At 44.8% G+C, this 19238-nt stretch overlaps 1 protein-coding gene across 1 annotated transcript in view; it reads left to right on the top strand.

Moving 5' to 3' along the window:
* Nucleotides 1-19238, top strand: part of CLSTN2 (calsyntenin 2) — a 642375-nt gene that overhangs the window by 515332 nt on the left and 107805 nt on the right. Inside the window, exon 6 of the mRNA XM_030816738.1 lies at nt 14003-14188. Within this exon, the coding sequence (XP_030672598.1) occupies nt 14003-14188 (186 nt within the window). The remainder of the gene's footprint in view (nt 1-14002; nt 14189-19238) is intronic.

Here is a 19238-nt window from a genome sequence, read left to right as displayed (position 1 = left end):
AGCCCAGGGTCTGTGAGAACAGAGGTAAGGTACAGTGGCCAGGCTTGAGAAAGCTTCCCCAAGAAGGTGGCACCTAGGCTGCAGTCTGAAGGATGAATGCATTAGCCAGATGCCTAAGGGGTTGGGGAAGGGGCCAGTGATGGGAAGGAGCAGGGAACAGCATCTGCAGGAGAGCTTGCTGCTTAACTGCTGCACCTCCGGGGCAGTTCCGTCCACTCTTCTATCAACGTTGTGGCTGTATGACTGACAGGAGACAGGCATTTGTGTTGCAGAGAAGGGTTTTGGAAAAAGGTAAGTGATGGGATAGATGGACTAGTGTGTTTTGTTTTCCTGTTTGTTTTCTTTTCCTTTTTTTATCTTGAATATATTTTTGTATCTTTTAAAAAAAATTTTTTAATTATTTTTAACACTTTTGTGGGTACATAGTAGGTGTATATATTTATGGGGTTCATGAGACGTTTTGATACAGGAATGCAAACTGAAATGAGCATATCATGGAGAATGGAGTATCCATCCACTCATAAGCATTTATCCTTTGAGTTTCAGTCAATCAAATTATATTCTTTAAGTTATTTTAAGATATACAGTTATTGTCTATAGTCACCTTCTGCTGTCAGAAAGTAGGTCTTACTCATTCTTTGTATTTTTTAAATCCGTTAACCATCCCCACCTCCCCCTACCAACCCCCACCACCCTTCTCAGCCTTTGGTAACCATCCTTCTACTCTCTATGAGTTCAATTGATTTGATTTTTAGATCCCACAAATAAGTGAGAATATGCAATGTTTGTCTTTCTGTGCTTGACTTATTTCACTTCACATAATGATCTCCAGTTCCATCCATGCTGTTGCAAATAACCGGACCTCATTCTCTTTTATGACTGAATAGTACTCCATCGTGTATATGTACCACATTTGCTGTATCCATTTATCTGTTAATGGACACTTAGATTACTTCCAAATCTTAATTATTGTAGACAGTGCTGCAACGAACATAGGTGTGCAGATATCTCTTCAATACACTTGTTTTCCTTTCTTTGGGGTATGTACCTAGCAATGGGATTGCCGGATTAAATGGTAGCTACTTTTTTAGTTTTTTGAAGAATCTCAAAACCATTCTCCATAGTAGTTGTATTAATTTACATTCCCACCAACAGCGTACAAGGGTTCCCTTTTCTCCACATCCTCACCAGCATTTGTTATTGCCTGTCTTTTGGATATGGGCCGTTTTAACTGGGGTGACATGATATCTCATTGCAGCTCTGATTTGCATTTCTCTGATGATCAGTGATGTTGAGCACCTTTTCATATGCCTGTTTGCCATTTGTAGGTCTTCTTTTAAGAAATGTCTGTTCAAATATTTTGCCCATCCTTTGATTGAATTCCTACAATTTTTTTCCTGTAGAGTTGTTTGAATTCCTCATATCGTCTGGTCATTAATCCCTTGTCAGAGGGGGTAGTTCGCATAGATCTTCTTCCATTCTATGGGTTGTCTCTTCACTTTGTTGATTGTTTCCTTTGCTGTGCAGAAGCTTTTTAACTTGATGTGATCCAATTTGTCCATGTTTACTTTGGTTCCTGTGCTTGTGGGGTGTTGCTCAAGAAATCTTTGCCCAGACTAATCAGTGTCCTAGAGATTTTCCTCAATGTTTTCTTGTAGCTGTTTTCATAGTTTGAGGTCTTATATTTAAGTCTTTAATTCATTTTGATTTGATTTTTGTATGTGGTGAGAGATGGGGTCTAGTTTCATTCTTCTGTGTATGCATATCCAGTTTTCCCAGCACCACTTAATGAAGAGACTGTCTTTTCCACAGTATATGTTTTTGAAACTTTTGTCAAAAATAAGTTCACTGTAGATGTGTTACTGTTGGTTTTTATTAGAGATGTGGTGAGGTTTCCAATGCAGACTGTGAAGTAAGTACATCGAACTGTCCAGAGAGATTCTGTGAGGCAGTGGACATAATAACCAGAGTTCACCTGGCAAAGGCACAAGGTAGGTCTCCTTGGGGAGAGCCCCTTCTCCCCACCTTCCGTGGATCCCAGCCAATCTGGGCCCCTGTGGCCTGGGTGTTCCCTGGTCAGGTGAAGAGGGCCAGTCCTGGCCACATGAGCAGCAGGCATGGACAGTGGGTCCCCAGCAGGAGTGGAAGCCCAGGGAGACCTGTGTGGGGAATGCGCAGAACCTGTCTGGGGCCTCTAAAAACTAATGCATTCTGAGGAGGACTCATTTCTGATGAGTTCTTGATTGGTGGAGGTTGGTATTTAGAGTAAAATGTGAACTCACTTTCAGCCACAGTTTAAGACAAGTATTATTATTTGGTTACTCTTGTTTTAGAAACAAGGCTCTGCTGGCGGACAGTGCTGAGAAAGCTGTGTTCCCTCTCTGCATTCCCCAGTGCCAGTGTCTGTCTCTGGCCTGAGACTCTGCATCTCTGGTTGCAGCAGCCATCCTCACACAGGCTGAACCAGGCAGGCAAGGAGCAGGGACCTTCTACCTGCTGGGAAGTTTTTGTTTTTTTGTGTTTTTTTTTTGTTTTGTTTTGTTTTTGTTTTTTGTTTGTTTTTTTTTTTTTTGAGACAGAGTCTTGCTCTGTCGCCCAGGCTGGAGTGCAGTGGTACAATCTCAGCTCACTGCAAGGTCCACCTCCCAGGTTCACGCCATTCTCCTGCCTCAGCCTCCAGAGTAGCTGGGACTATAGGTGCCCACCACCACACCCAGCTAATTTTTTGTATTTTTAGTAGAGACGGGGTTTCATTATGTTAGCCAGGATGGTCTCGATCTCCTGACCTCGCGATCCGCCTGCCTCAGCCTCCCAAAATGCTGGGATGACAGGCATGAGTCACCGAGCCCGGCCGGGAGGTTTGGTTAATGACAGCCTCACACATGCTGAATCTTCCACCCTTGGTGAGCTTCTAGGGAAATTCAGCCCTTTTCTCAGGATCTAGATCCAGAAGAAAATATTATAATAACACTATGTCATCCCTTCTCAAATTCCAAGGCTTTTGCTCCTCGGGTTCTCAGCCTCCTTGTGTTTCTAACAACCTCATCACCAAAGGCCAACAAAGCACTCCATGTCTAATGCATGGGTGGGGCTCACACTTGACAACGGGAGCCCTCTGTGACAACAGAAAGAGGCTGGCTGGCTGGCTGGCTGCCCAGGTGGGCACCCCCAGGCAAGGAAGAAGGATGTTTCTCAGGCAAGATTTATGAGCTCTGTTAAGAGAACCTGAGGTAGTAAGTGGCAATTGGGCTGCCATGATATTTTTAATGTAATTTTAAAAAATTATAATTTTTTATCCTCATATGAAAATGATTTTAAAAAGAATAAACTCAATAAAAATTTCTCGTAGTTCAATTAATGCAGTATTGTCAACATTACATTGTTTTCTCCTTTCAATACATAGTCATTTGAACATTAAGTTCTTTTTCCACTTAATCTTATGTTGTATTTATTCCCCCACATCACAGAACCTCACTGACCCCCTCAGTGGCTGCATAACGTCCCCTTCTACAGGTGTATCCAAATGTGCTTGACTTTGTCCTTGTACTTAGATAGGGCCGTGTGATTATCATATGTCAGCATGCTTCTGTTGTTCTTTCTAATGCAATAGCAATTAGTACAAAAGTCTTTGAATTTTGTCTACCTTTCTCAGGAGTCTATTTACTGGGCCAAAGTCTATGGTCATTTTGAAAACTGAGATACATTTTGTCAAGTATCTTGCTAACCATTTGTGACAGTGTACACTCCTAGCCCTGTCAGAGAGCCACCTCTCCCACCCTCACACATGGGAGAATCGAGGGCGTCAGCGTATTCAACAGACTCTGGAGATTTAGACTGTATTTCCTGCAGAAGTGAGAATTTGATTTCAGCTTGAGACTCTCGTTCAGTGAAATGGGAAATCCTGCACTCTAGTACCACCTAGGACAATGATCCTTTCATTAAAAAAAAAAAAAAAAAAAAAAAAAAAAGCTTTGAAGCTGTGTGCAATTGATAGCTTGAAAAGAGATTTATATAACTAGAATATGAAAAAGAATACATAAGCCATCTTTTCAAAAAGATTGAAAAATATGTGCATGAAAAGCTATACCCTTCAATTGTGAATGTTTTTCAAAGCCATGTAAGTAAAGATTCTTAAAGAACCACTGCTCCATCTTTACACTAATAATACATTTGTCAAGAGATTTAAAAAAATTGCCCGGAAGATGCTCATGTTTATTGTACATAAGAGAGAAGCATTTCTATACATCCAAGAGAAAGTACCCTGGTTGGCTGAATTCATTGATCTTGGAAGGATTGTCTTTCAGAAGGGCTGCTTTGAAGTGCCTGGTTTCTGTACCTTTCCAGCATCAGTTCTGCTGGATGTGTTTCTGTTTGGGAGCTGAGAAGGGTGTGAGCTGAGGGTCTTTACGGTTGAAGGGACTGGGAGAAAGCTGCAGCCGAGCCTTGGGTGGGTCCAGGCTTCTGAACACCACATAGTTCACTTCAACTTTGGCTGCTGACCCACGGCCCCCCAGACAGCCAGGGTAAAAGGAAAGGAGGGCTTGGCACAGGCTCTAAAGAGGTGGTGCCCAACACTAGCAAGATCAGAGACTTGGTGGGTAATGGAGGCACTCATGCTGGCATGAGGGAACCACACAGAGTAGGATAGTTTCCTCTCACAGCATGGGGAAGGCCAAAGGCTGCCAGGAATGGAATGTGGTGTCTCAGAGGCCTGAGCCAGCCATCTCTCCAATGCAGTCTGCTCAGCAAGCTGTCTTTACACACTCCCCTTAACTAGTGGCACCAGTTCTCCTGGCTGGCAGTGAGAGGCCAGGGAGGAGGGCCTGACATAAGCCTGGGTTTCAGCGAGGGGCTGCCTGCAGTTTCCCAGTTGCTACTAGGATAAGGCCCCAAAGTCTCTGCCAACGTGTATGACTCTGAGGTCTGCCAGATAGATGTGAAGCTTTTCTTAGGTCACAGAGTCAGTCATCACAGTGTTGATTTGGGGCAAAATTATATCTCCTGTCATCAGGAAACTGGAAAGAACTTCATGAGCAAGACAACATTTGAGAACAGATTTCTAGTTCTTTCATTTGACATTTATTGAGAATGTCTAGGAGACTAAAAAGGTTAAAAATATACGGAACAATTGAAGCCACTTTTAAGTGCAGTTTCAGCATTCACATTTGTCCACAGACATTTCAATTCAGGTGAGTGGGGGGTGTGCACACATACACAGCACACACATGTGCACCTGCAAACACACACACGTGCACGCACACACACACGTGCACACACACACACAGCAGCCATGTCTCAAATCCTTCCCATTTTAATGCCTGGCAGCCTATCTTTTGGCAGCTGGTTGGGGCTAAGAAGGTGATTGATAAGTAAGGTGTACCATCCTATGTGGGAATTGGAGTGTGCATGTCTGTATGTCTGGGTGTGTATGTGTATGTGTGTTCTGATTTTCATACATCTGCTCACTCATTTCATAGATATTTGTTGGGCAACTTTTATGTGCCAGGCATTGAACAGTGATGTACAAGTCATGCTCCTGAGTGGGAACGGGACATAAAGGAATAGGTAAATTCTCAGGGCGAGTGGAGGCTGGGGTGGAGATTGGGGGGACTCATTAAGGTGAGGCCAATACCGATAAGGGCTCCTTTACAAAGTCACCTGTGAGGTGGGACCTGGATGAAGAGAAGGACCAGCCCTAGGAAGGGCAGGGACCGAGTACACAGGCAGAGGAACAGCAGCAGTCACAGCCTTGAGGCTTCACTCAGGATATGGCACAGAGATATGTATCCTTCCCCTGCTTTCCTTTTGTAGTTAATTATCTCTTCTTAGTAGGAATTAAAAGGTAATAAAATACTCTTGTGAAAATAAAATATAGTAAATGAAAAAGGGTCAGTAATAAAGAAAAAGAGGGGATTCCTTATATTTGTAATTGAGTTCAGAGAATTCGTGTTTTGTTTCTTTTTAAATGGTACCTGTGTGTAATTGTTTTTAATTGGAGAAGCAAAAGCCGTGTAATTTAATGCTCAAAAATGTGTGCACCTATTATGTGTCAGATACAGGGCTAAGTGGTTTGCATTTATTATCTCACAGAAACCCTATAAACAACTCTAAAATAGGTAATGATATCATGAATGCTTGCATGACTAAACTTAGAGGAAAAAATGGCTTGCTAACAGTACAGGATACCAAGTGGCAGAGCTGGAATTCACATCCAGATCTGACTCCAAAGCCCTGATTCCTAGCAGTTATGCTCTGTGGACTCCTTTGGGGGCAATTAATTTATGTCCCCATTCTACAGAAGAAGAAAATGAGGCTCAGAAAGATTAAAGAATATGCCCAAGGTTGCTCAGCTGGTAAGGCAGGGCCAGCTGCATAATTTGCGGGTCCCAGTATAAAATGGAAACAAGGGGCCCATTGTTTAAAAATTATTAAGAAAGTTAAGACAGCCACAGCAGAGCGTTAAACCAAAATGGGGCCCTTCTGAGCATGAAACTGGTTGTAGAGCCAGGGCTGAAGATCCAGCCTCCCTGACTCCCCACCACCCCCAACTCCTTCCAGCTGAATTTCCAACCTGATGGTTGTAGACCCATAATAGCAGTTGATGAAATGTAAAAAGAATATGAATTCCTAAAAGCAAGAAGCAAGACATTCTTTTCTGGTTTTGACTTAGAAGTTGCCCAGCCTGGCGCAAGGGCTGGCTCTGCACCAACTGGCTGTGCGACCTTCAGTAAGTGACTCACTCTTTCCCCAGTCTAGTTTCCTCCCCCGTAAAGGAGGATAACATTCTCTCACAGAAGTTTTGGTACCTGCTAGGTACCAGGAAGATCCAGGAATAGTCCTTTCCTTGTCTCTCCTGAGAGCAGGATTTGTGACAAGGAACCAAAATTTGGAAGCCTAATAAAATAGCCCATGTTTCTTAATCCCTCATTGTATGTTAGGCACTCTGCTAAGCATTTCACATTTATCATCTTACTTAGTCATCACAACATCCCCATGAGATGTTGTTATGCTGTTTTCCCACTTTGCAGATGAGAAAATTGAGGCTGAGAGAGGTTAAGTAACTGCCCAAGGTGCAGCAGCTGGTAAGCAGAGAAGGCAGGATCTGGAGCCAGGCGTCTGACCCCTCACTTTCAGCCTCTGCATTCTACTGTCTAAGTGACACCTTGGCCCTACCCACCATTGGGTCCTGAGGAACTCATCCCTAGAGGCCACGCAGAGAGAGGAGAGAAGGCAAATCTCAGAAGTCAGCTTCTGTCACTCCCTTCCACAAAGGCCTTGAAGAGTCTGTTTCTGATGCTCTAAATAACCCACTCCCTGGCCCAGCACCCAAGGTCCTTGTCATCTGGCTCCAGAGCACCTCATCCTACACCAGGGCCCCATGAAGCCCTCCCGAGCCTCACATATGTCTGCACTTTCTGAGACATGGCAGCTGCTGGGTGGTACACTCAGAAGTAGAAGTACTATTCACATCATTTCCATCTGAATGGCACCACTTGAACCTGGAGCTGTACTGACATGGGGCCCTGATGAAGACATCCTGGAGTTCTCTTCTAGTCCAGCATTCCCCTCATTCTGCAATGCTATATTAACCATGCCTTGTATTTTCTAGTATATATTCTGATGTTTTGACATCTGGGGGCCTTACTGACCCTGGAGGGACTGCTCCTCTGGGGTTTAGCTGATTCTCAGAGATCCTAAACATCTCACCCTCTCACTTTTCATATGCACTCTAACCAATCTGGAGCCCACACCCCTACGCACCCCTTTTTGCGGCTCTTACACTCTGGGACACCGTTCACCTGCCCTAATCACCCCAGGGTCAGGTACCAGACAACTATGTCCAAGAGCTGGCTGGAATTATTCAAACTAGCGAATCTTGAAATGCTTGCCCTGCCTTATCTGTTTCTTCCCATGGAAGCCACAGTAAAGCCTTGTGCCCACAGTTTCTTGCTGTCCTTCTGCCTCCTGGCTGACACTGGTACTCCTCTGCCCCCTCCCCTGCCTGTGGTGTGGTGTATCCCTGAATCTGAATCTGTCCAGTTGCAGGGTTAACACTCTTAAATTTAACTCAATAGAACTGAACTAAACTTCAATGAATTGAAGTTAATTCCCTCTGGTGTGGCCCTGTCAGCGGTGACACCTGCATGGATCGAGAGGTGGCTATCAGGAGTATTCTGCTGTTCTGGAAATGAACACCAGGACAAACCCAGCTGCTGAATGATGAGTCCGAAGCAGTCTGGATACTTCACACCCTCGCTAAACATCCTATGTATGGCTCCTTACTGGTCCTGGGATTAAATCCAAACCTCTTACCCAGCATTCATCATCTGACCTTCATTTACCTCTCCAGCCCATCTCTGCTTCCTGACCCACCCCCAATTCAGATGCACTGGATGGTCATTGGAAATGACAGCACTCACTGCTGAGCAAAGCTACCCTCCTAGCTTCTTCCAGTAGGAGGGGAAGACCCTTGGTGCCCAAATCAAAGCCACCCATCCCTCAGAGAAGGTCCTAAAAGACGGCAGATAGTGAATGCTTGCAGATCTGGCTGCAGTGTCAGCTTCCTGAACAATCCCTGTTCTGGGGTACACCATTCCCATCCCTCTCACTCCCCAGTATCCCAATATCCAGCCACTCACTTTGTGTAAATCCAGCAATTTCCTAGAAATCCTGATGCTTCTCCAGCCATTGGAAGCTGAGACCAGGAAGAACTGGAGGCTCCTGTGTGTGCACATTTAAGGAAGGAAGCGTGTGTTTGTCACACCTACCTCTTTGCCTTTTATTATTCTGCATCGTTTCTGACCACAGAATTGGAACAATGGACTGAATGTCTTAGATTACAACAGCCCCAAAGCCTATGCTTTCCAGAAGTCTCTTAGATTAGTTTTATTCTCCCTGTAGGCATCTAATATGAAACTTCCAAGTGGTTAATGTTCTCCTGATAAGAAAACATAAGTTACCCAAATGTAGAGGTAGTTATGATAAAATCGTCATCTTTCTAAGTTCTTAATCCACAAAGAAGGGGTTTAAATCCCATTAGCTTTTTCAGGAATACTTACAGGGTAATTTAGGCCCAATTATTAAAACAGCAGGCAGGCTGTTCCCTTTCTCTTCACTTAAGAAAAAAATTGAACCACAATTCATAAAGTAGTCTCTAGGCCCTTTATAAACTAAAAAGATTTTGTTTCCAAGCAGGACTGCTCAGAGAAGTTTGAGACACTCGTGAACCAGTGGGTGGGATATTCCCATACCGAGCCTTCATGGGAAGGTCCCTGTGTTAGGCCCTTAGCCTGGCATATCTCGTGCTACCATAAGTCCATGAGGGAATATAATTTTCCCCAATCTGCAGATGAAGCAATGGAGGCTATAAGATAACAGCAGCTTTGCTAGATTCACATGACTCGCATTTGGCAGAGTTGAGATTCCAGCCTGGATTTCTGCAGTCTTCAGTGTCAAAGCAAGCCTCCAGCCCCCATAAGCTGCCCTCAAGGTCAGACACTGATAAAACTGACAATACTTCTTGATCTTTTGCCAACACTGGGATTATCACTATTTTATTTTTAAATATCAGCATAAATTGAACGTTAAGCATGAATCTGTAAAAATTATAGTTGTCTCAGTTCTGGCAAATCCTCAGAATAGTGGAGGAGTTTTGTAAAAAAGCTATGTGGCCTGTAATTCTAGTACTTTGGAAGGCTGATGTGGGTGGATCACCTAAGGTCAGGAGTTCGAGACCAGCCTGGCCAACATGGTGAAATCCTGTCTTTACTAAAAATACAAAAATTGGCTGGGTGTGGTGGCAGGTACCTGTAGTCCCAGGTACTAGGGAGGCTGAGGCAGGAGAATTGCTTGAACCCAGGAGGCGGAGGTTGCAGTGGACTGAGATTGCGCCATTGCACTCTAGCCTGGGTGACAAGAGCAAAACTCCATCTCAAAAAAAAAAAAAAAAAATGCTACATGGCCTTGGGCAAGTCACACCAATTCTTAGGCATGGTTTTATCATTTGTGCAATTAAAATGACACTCCCCCACTGGGTCCCTGAAAGGATTAAGTGAAAGGATAGGTATAAAAGTGCTTGGCACCTTGTCAGTGCTTAGTTCTTGATTTCCTCTTATGTCTTGCAATAAATGTTATTGAATAAATGGTAATTTACCAATAATATATCTATTGGACATGGTCCTTGTGTTTGGTACTGAAATGACTCTGCATGTAATGCCCCCAAAATCCAAGGTGATAGACACAGACTTTATACAAGATGAAACCGAGGCTCACAGAGCATAAGTGATTTGCCCAAAGTTACACAGTAAGTGGTAAGCATGGGATTTAAACTCAAGTATGCTGAATGAAACATCTATACCTTTAAGAACCATGCTATCCTACCCTCCAAGAGATGAGGAGGGACAGACATTTCTTTGGTAAAGGCTGAACTTGATGACTTGCCTTTTGCTCTCTTAACCCCACCCCAACTCCTTCTTGGAAAACGGAAGATGTTTATGTGAGTGTCTCACTCTCTCAAGGACACTGTGCTCAGAAAGCTTCATCGATTTCTTTTACTATATGGTTGCAATTTTGCCTGCTCCTCATAAACCCTCAAAAACAAGCCTCTTGAGGTCACCAAAGCAACTGGCAATTGTGATGTTCCTAAAACTCTTTTATACCTGATTTCTCCCTGGTGGCCAGAGAGGGCCCTGCCCTGCCAGCTAGGGGGTGAGCGAGAGGGTGAAGCCCCTACAGGATTGTGCTTCCTGGCTTTGCCCTTCACGATTTACTTGCTTGTTTATTTGAACTCCTTTTTAAAAAGATTTGAGGTGGAATTTCTCATCATAGATAACCACCAAAATATCTAGATGAGAAAGTGATGCCTGCAGCCTTTGCTGAATAAAGGCAATCAATGAGGAGGGTGTCTTGGGTTTCTCCAGAGAAAAGGCCTCCAGAGACCGTGACCAGAGGGGAGGTATTGTGGGAGGGCTCTTCTACACTAGCAGAAACAGGAGAACCTCAAGACTGGTGCCTCGGGATGTACACCAAGCTCCCGCTCCCAGCACAAAACTGCTTTCTCCATTCTCAATTGACAGAAAGGGAGTTTATGGAGGGTTTGGGGAGACAGGAGAGATAGATGGTTCTATATAGAGAAGGGATAGATGGTTCAGCAGGAGTGAAGATACAGGCAGGTGGGGTTGGTACCAGAGAAGCTGCAAACAAGCCATGGATTCTGTCTGCTGCTCAAGAAGTGCTACCAAGGCAGCAATCAAGGTTAGATGTCTAGGGCTGCCCAGATCCACCCAGCAAATATTTCCTATCAAAAGATAGCCTGTAGGATTCTGTCACAGTTTCTACCACTAGTGAGCATCTACTCTGTGCCAGGCACTGACTAGCACGATGGGGCCTCAAGAGGCACCATGAAGCTTGGAGTCTAATGCTGCAGTCTAATGTTGAAAATACTGTAGAAGCATGGAGGAGAGAGGGCATCCACCTAGACTGGAGAAATCCCGGAAGGCCACATGGAGGAGGTGGCAAGAGGGATAGTGATAGAAAGGAAACCCCAAGTAGAAGAAACAGCAGAAATACACAGTGGCAAGAAGCATTTTGTACCTAGGACACTACACAGCTGGCCATGTGTGTGGAGGGCTTCCTATGGCACTATGACTTTAGATACACCAGACAAAAAGCCACCTTTTGCTCCGGTGGTTTGTCCTTAAGATTGCACTTGAGGCTTTTGGAGCATGGGCTGCAGCAACTTCATGATCTCATCCTCTGGGAGGGGATGGGCTAATCCAGATACAGCTCCTAAAGACTATGAGGAAAATAACGTAGAAGTGGGGATATTCTCCTTTACGATTAGTCACTCTCACCCAAACATACTCTTATTGTAAGTACCCTAGGGATGAATCTCACAACCGTAATGTGCACTCTCTACTTGTGACACACTCTGAGAAAACCCCATTACCGGCAGCTGGTGACCATGGGAGCTCAGAGCTAAACTCAGATTGCAAAGGTACCTGAAATGTGTCAAAGTTGTGATGCAGGAGGGCGGATTGTCTCCTTACTTGCCAGGGAACAACACTGATCAGTCCCTACTGCATGCTGTGCACACATTTTCACACTCAGTCCTTACCTCAATACTATTAGGTCAGTGATATGGTCCCCGTTTTCTTGATGATATGCCTGAGGCTTGGAGATCTTCAGTAACCTGCTTAAGAACTTCCTGTCCTTACAAAGCCAGGCCAAGATTGTTGCTGCATCTGCTTCACACATGCTTCCTTGAGGCTTCCCCCAATGCATTTGTCCTTGATATTCAGGCCTCAGCTCAGAGGTTAAGTCTCAAGTTAAAGGAGCCCCTCTCTATCACTGGCTTTTCCTTTCATAGCACTTACTCCTTTCTGTTAGAGCAGCACAGCCTTATTCATCACCTGCCTGTCTCCCTAGGCTCCCGAGTTGTTCACTGCTGTACCCTTTGTACTCCAAGCAGAGCCTGGCACATAGAAACAAACCCTGAACAAATGGTTGCTCAGTGAACAAAGCCATCTGGCTAGCCCCAAAGCCCAGTCTCTTCCAAGATACTGGTATCACCATGGTGGCACCAGTGGCCCACTGGGAACTGAGTAGCCTTCTGGTAACTGCAGCCTGATACCAAGTCCCACAGTGCAGGACTTTCTGAGTTTCTCATGGGTGAGGTCAGGCAACTTTATAGATTTTTATTTCTACTTCAGCAAAGGGATATCAGCTAGCAGTGTTCTATGTGACAAACATTTGGGATTAGTAAACTAATAGCACCCATAACTCACATTGCTTGATGACTCAGAATCACTCTTCTGCACATAAGTCTGGCTGAGGATGGCTGCACAGCCGTCTCAGACATGTGTCCTCGCAGAGCATGGGATGCCCGCCGTGGTAGGCAAACACACATCGTCAGTCACTGGGAGCCTGCCTTGAGTCCGCTCTGACTTTCAGGTGCTGCTGTTATTGTATCAGTCAATTCCTGTGTACACTCACTTGTAGAGTTTGTATGTGTTGATTGCTGTGTTCTTGCATCGTGCCATTTTAATCGTGATTTTGTTCCTCTCTAATGCTTTATCATAATTTTTTCACTAAAAAGCAGTGACAAGACCATGAGACCTACTTCAGTGACTCACAGTTCTGAGTGTCTGAGAGTCCTTTCACCCTACCTTGTGACCTCGTGAGATCCTTGAACAACCATGCTTTCTTTTGTTTTATAACAAGGCATGTGCCTTCCTAAAAATTACCATGTGAGGCAAAGTTGAAAAATGGCATGAGAGGCACAACACTCAAAAATGTCATCAGTGGCACATTAGAAAAAAGGAGAAAGAGAAAACATTAGCACAATATGCACAAGTACTTCAATAAGTATGGCACCTCATCTTGAGATCTGACGTTTGCCTGTGAAATGAATGTAAGAAGGGTTGCCTCCCCAAGATACTGAAATAATCTGTACAACAAGCCCCCATGACACAAATTTACCTGTATAACAAACCTGCACATGTACACCTAAACCTAAAATAAAAGTTAAAAAATAAATTTTGAGATACTAAAAAAAAAGGTTTGGGGATGGTGGGGGTTGCCTCTGGTGTGTTGTTATGAAGCCCTTGAAGGAGTATCTGGGAAATGAATGAAAAGTTGTAACTGCAGGCATGGACGGGTGTGGCTCATAACACATGGTGAACTGAGTAGCTGGTATACGTTTGAGGGTATGACTGTGTGCGTGTGTGCTCATGTGAGTGTGCGTGTGACTGCGCATATTTTGCGTATTCCTACGTGGCTCAGTGCAGCTGGGTGCAGTTTTCTGTGTTTGCCTAGTATTTCTCAGGGAGGAAACCCTGCATAAGCAAATGTAAAACTGCCATTATTCTCAAACTGTTCCCTAATATCTAATATATGTGTTGGGGCAAATAATTCGTCAGAGCAAATTCACATTTCTAAAAGAAATGTTCCAGCACAACTGACTGCACCTGATTCACTTTTCCTCCTTTCCTTGTTTGTTCAGACTGGACCAAGAGGATTGAGTACCAGCCTGGCTCCGGGAGCATGCCCCTGTTCCCCAGCATCCACCTGGAGACGTGCGATGGAGCCGTGTCTTCCCTCCAGATCGTCGCAGAGCTACAGACTAATTACATTGGGAAGGGCTGTGACCGGGAGACCTACTCTGAGAAATCCCTTCAGAAGTTATGTGGTAGGTTTTTCCCTTTTGGGATTTTAAAAATCAATTGCTTTTAAATGATGTATACCAAAAAAGCATATCTTATTGTCTTAGGCAAGAATCAGCCCTCCCTTCCTGTACTGATATATGTAACTCCTGGATGGATTTTAAGTTTACTTATGGCAGAAGGGTTGGAAGGCCCAGCTTTTGGCACTAGACTCCTGACTCAGGCTCCATTTATTAGTTATGTGGCCTTGGGCAAGTGACATGGAAAAGCAAAGCCTTTGCTCTTCTTTGGTAAAACAGGGATTAAATGGCACCATACTTTCAAGAGTATCTAGGGCAGGGCCCAAAGAAACGTGAGTTCCTTTCTGCCCCACTGGTTTAGAAAGAGCTATCAGACCAGACCCAGTATGAAGAGTTAGTAGTGTCAGTCACCTGGAAAGAGTTTGGTCTCCTCCCCAAAGCGCCAGCTATATAATTTGTGGGGCCTAATGCAAATGAAAATTTGGGGCTTTTGTTCAAAAATTAACAACAGTTTTACAACAGAGACAGCAAAGCATTAAACCAAGTATACACAACTAAGCATTGGGCCCTAAATGACTACTGAGGTTGTTACTGACAAAGCTGGCCTTGCCAAAGATGGAGTCTTTCCCTATTCAGTAACACAAAGCAAATACACAAAACCAAAAGTGAGTGTTAAGCAGTGCAGGCTTTATTCAATGGCTGTGGAATTGAGAAGCAGGAGCATGGCTCACAATCAACTCAACAAGCGAGGGTGAGGGGCTTAAGATACAGGATTTCTCTAATGAAGGAGTTGACATTAAAGAAAAGGGAAGAATATTCATGTCTTTTCCAGAAATGGGTGGTGAACCTCCTGGAACCAGTAGTACCGTCTCCGTTTTAGTCCTCTTACGGCTTCTTCCAGTCAGTGTCATGGCAATTGTCAACTGTCATGGTGCTGGAGGGAGTATCATTTAGCATGGAAATAAGATTATCATGAAGACTGAGGTCTTTTTGAAGTCCTTTAGTCGACTATCGTGGTTCTATGTACCAGTCTCAGCTGGTCTGGCTGCAAAGGGAACTTTTTATCACAGGCATTCTGTTTGTTAAAGATAAGCAAAGTTAGGACAGGGTAGAAATTCAGCTCTGTCACATAGTCACTGCCCTACGTAACAAGGTCACATGCCCATGAAGCTGAGTCTGGCTGCCCACGGTAGAGAAGAGCTTGGGGTGAGGGTGACGGTGGACAAAGGAAAATACTCACTTGTGAGGGACAGAGAGGGCTTGTTGTCATTTGGCTGTGAGATGGCGCCACAAGAAAGGAGGCAGGCCGGGAGTTAGGAAACAAAGCTGATGGAGGGGTGCTCTGAAAGGTGGATATGGAAAAAAGCCAGCTTCACTGAGCACCTGCTCTGCATGCCCTGCCAGCCTTTTCACATGCATTAATTTTATTTAGTTCTCCCATCTTCACCATGAGGAGGTCACCCATCCCATTTTAGAGATGAAAAATTTGAGGTCAAGAGAGTGAAAATCACCTGTCTAAGGTCACACAGATAGAAAGCAGCAGAGCCAGGATTTGAAAGTAAGTCTGTCTAAATGATGGGCGTTCTAGCTCAGTATCCACTAAGGCTATCCATCCAGGTCTCCATCCAGGCCTCGGGAGCTAGAATGTAAATCTCTCAGTGAGTCTGTGGAATGAGAAAATGAGCATCTCATAAGGTGAGAAGCGCCGCATGTGCTTTGTAAGTCAGACTGTTGACGTGGTGATGGGCCTCCTTCACTCCTACTCCCGCACATAGTTCATTTCTTCCTTGTTCTCTCCGAAAACACTCAGGAACTCACACTGGACGCTACAGCCATGTTTGGGAGCTTAGGAAAGGGCTTACTCTTACAGTGGGCTTGTATTTGGAGGTAACTGCATCTCCTCCAAAAGAAAAGGAGGCTGTGAATGCACAGTCTAGCCCGCCTTCCCCCAGGGTGGACCTCTCCACTATTATCTTTGGGGCAGTTTTTCTCCCTCAGCTTTCACACATACACACACACATGCACATATACACACATACACACACACAAGCACACACACCCCTTCACCCACACTGTTCTAACCCAAGGAACCAAGTAAAAATATTTAGAACTGAATGTGAAATAAACTCTGCTTGATATTGTCATGTTCCATTTTTCACGTCACCTGGCTGGCAGGGAAGGCCTATGGGACTGCACACACATCCAGAATGATGCAGTAGATAGGAAAAATCACCACAACTTCAATATTCCATACAGCTCTTGCAAAAATGGTTATAAGGGATCTGCAATATTCAGAAAACCACCTCCAGTCCTCTCCTCCATTCTGCAGCAGAGAAGCCATCTAAGATAACATCTTACTTGGAAGGAATACCCCATTTTGCTCCCCAGGCACCTGAATTATAAGTCAACTGAACCCCAGGCCACTGTGGGTTAGCTCATTTCCTAAACTCCTCCAGGTTAGGAAGAGATGATGGGATCAGCTTGTTAAAGATCAGATGGGCCCAAGGGCATGCATTTGTGATTTGCTTTTGAATGTTGCTGGGGAGAGATGAGGAGATACACGGAGTGTGATAAGGATTTCCTGAAGGAAGAAATTTTCGAACAAAATTGCATCTCATATGTTAACACAGCTCATTCCATCTGTGCTGCCAACCTTGCCTTGCAGAAGGGCAAGTTAATTCAGCCAGCAAGGCAGTTTCCCCCAAGGTGCGGCCTTGTTTGGTGCTGGGAGCTGCCCTTTGAAGGAGAGAAGCCTGTGCTTCTCTCCATAGCACTGCCCCCCACACCTATGGGAATCCTTTCCCAATAACCCTGCTGAGCAGGGTCAGTCCTGCCTCTACATTAGAAGCCTGGCTTTTGAACTGCACTGGAGGAGAGCTCAGATAAAAAGAGCGAAAGCAAATGAGTGAGGCCCAGATGCAAATCCGATCCTGGGGTCAGCTTCCATGCAGGGATTCATGTTCTTTCCAACTGTAAGGGAAATGTAGGCTGGATCACTTCTAAAATGGGAGCTGGGTTGTAATGCCTGACTCCTGTAGGGTACTTTCAGTTCCAGAGACAAGTTTCTGTGTGTCTTCAGTGGATGGTAGACAAGCTTCTTGCTGGGCTTCCCAACTGGGGAGCTGCCATGACCATTTAAACCTCAGTGTTCATGCATTTTTCATCCTACAAATCTTTATTGACTTTGGATGGAAACAGGGAGACCAATGAGGGTATTAGAGCCGTGGTCTAGGCAAGAGATAATGAGTTCTGAACCAGGGGAGTAGCAGGAAAAATGAATTTAAGGCAGGCTTTGGAGACAAAACTCAGCAAGACTCCATGATTGATTAGCTGTCAGGAGTAAGAAAGGAGGATTCTAAGAAGGCTCTTGTGTGAGTGTCTAACTGAATGAGGGTGGTGCCAACCAGAGCTAGGTATCCAGGAGCAAGGGCAGATCTAAGGGACAATGATGGCACTTGCCTGTGGTATACCCTGGTGTGGACACTACATTCTAGCCTGATTCTCGACCCTCCCAAAGATCAGCCTCCACCCTGCTGATCCATTACTACAGCACATTTCGCCCTGATGTTCTGCTTCTGCTTGGTCAGGGCACCTGCTTTGGTCCCTCTGCCTGGTTCCTTCTCATCCATAAGCCTTCACTCACATTCTCCTCCCACTAGGATGGCCTCTCTCCCCTTCACCTCTCCAAACCCTTCCCTCCAGTCAGCATTTACCTGCCCTCTATGCACACCAGGAGTCAATCTGTGGAGCTACCTCAGTAGTTTGAGTTCTGGAGTCTCCTCTGTGATGCTGTAGTCGTGCAGTAACCTAGCCATGGATATCTCCTCAGAGGGTCATCGTGGAAATCTGGACATTGCCCACCTGCTTCCTCCTCCTGCAGTCTAGACCCCATCAGGAGCAATGAGGGAATCTGGTTTACTGGGGAGTTGGACAATAGCTGGTGTCAAGCCTGCTGTCAGGAGGTACCTGAGTAGATGCAGAAGCACTTGAAATGCCTCTTTGGGCCTAGGGAAGCATTGGATGTCAGGAATATTGCTTCATGGATTTATGCATGGAGACACTGCCATTCTGCTTTGGACAAAAAAAATGGAGGTCCCCTGAACCTCTGTGTCCCCTTTAGCTTGTGGGGCCAGATGTAACTCAAGTGGCCCCCACCTTCCTTTGCTCTACATGAAGCCAGGCTTCCTAGAGAAGCAGGGCCAACTGCTTATCACTTCCTCTGAATTCATATCTCCACATGAAGGACCCTGCCATCTAGGCACCAGGCTTTCCAGAAGTGCATGTCACGGAACTATCTTGAGTATGAGATGACAGTGCAGCCCTCAGTGAGACCTCTTGGCCAAATTAAATTTGACATTAACAACAGCCCAAGAAAAGGTCCACTTTGATGGCCCTGTATCACTACATATTACAGAAACTAGAAAAGTAGTCGGTCGGTAGTGCATATGCCCTTGGTGGGAGGCCAGGAACCTTGGTGGTTCCTCATAGGGACCACAGGGCTCCTGGCTGCTGGCCGGTACCTCCTGCACATGATGTCTGGGTCAGCTGTGTTGTGTGGAGTGAAGAACACTGAGGGCAGGTCCTGTTGAACAAAAGACCATAGAGTGAGAGCATGGTGCAAAAATCACGTGGTTCATGTGTCAGAGCGGTGCACATGACCAGACCCTACGTTGTTCTCAGGATTTATATACATGTGAGCCCAGGAGACTTTGGTAGAGGGCTTGTTCATCATTCACTCCTGCACAAATTTATTAATTCAACAAATATCTGTTGAGTATTCAGATGCTGTGCCAACTCTTAAAATAATGTAGAGATTAAAAGAGCACGTAGTTCTAGTGTTGTATTACACAGTAGGGCAACTATAGTAATAATACTGTATTGTATATTTCAAAATAGCTAGAAGAAAGGAGTTTGAATGTTCTCACCCCACGGAAGTGATAAATATTTGAATGGTAGATTTGCTAATTATCCTGAATTGATTATTACCCAAGGTATACATGTATCTAAATATTGCATTGTACCCCATAAATATGTACAATTGTTATGTGTCAATTTA

Source organism: Nomascus leucogenys, chromosome 8, assembly GCF_006542625.1.
Source record: "Nomascus leucogenys isolate Asia chromosome 8, Asia_NLE_v1, whole genome shotgun sequence".
NCBI classification, from domain to species: domain Eukaryota; kingdom Metazoa; phylum Chordata; class Mammalia; order Primates; family Hylobatidae; genus Nomascus; species Nomascus leucogenys.
The sequence above is the reverse complement of the archived record's forward strand: the minus strand, read 5'-3'. Positions and strand labels throughout refer to the sequence as shown.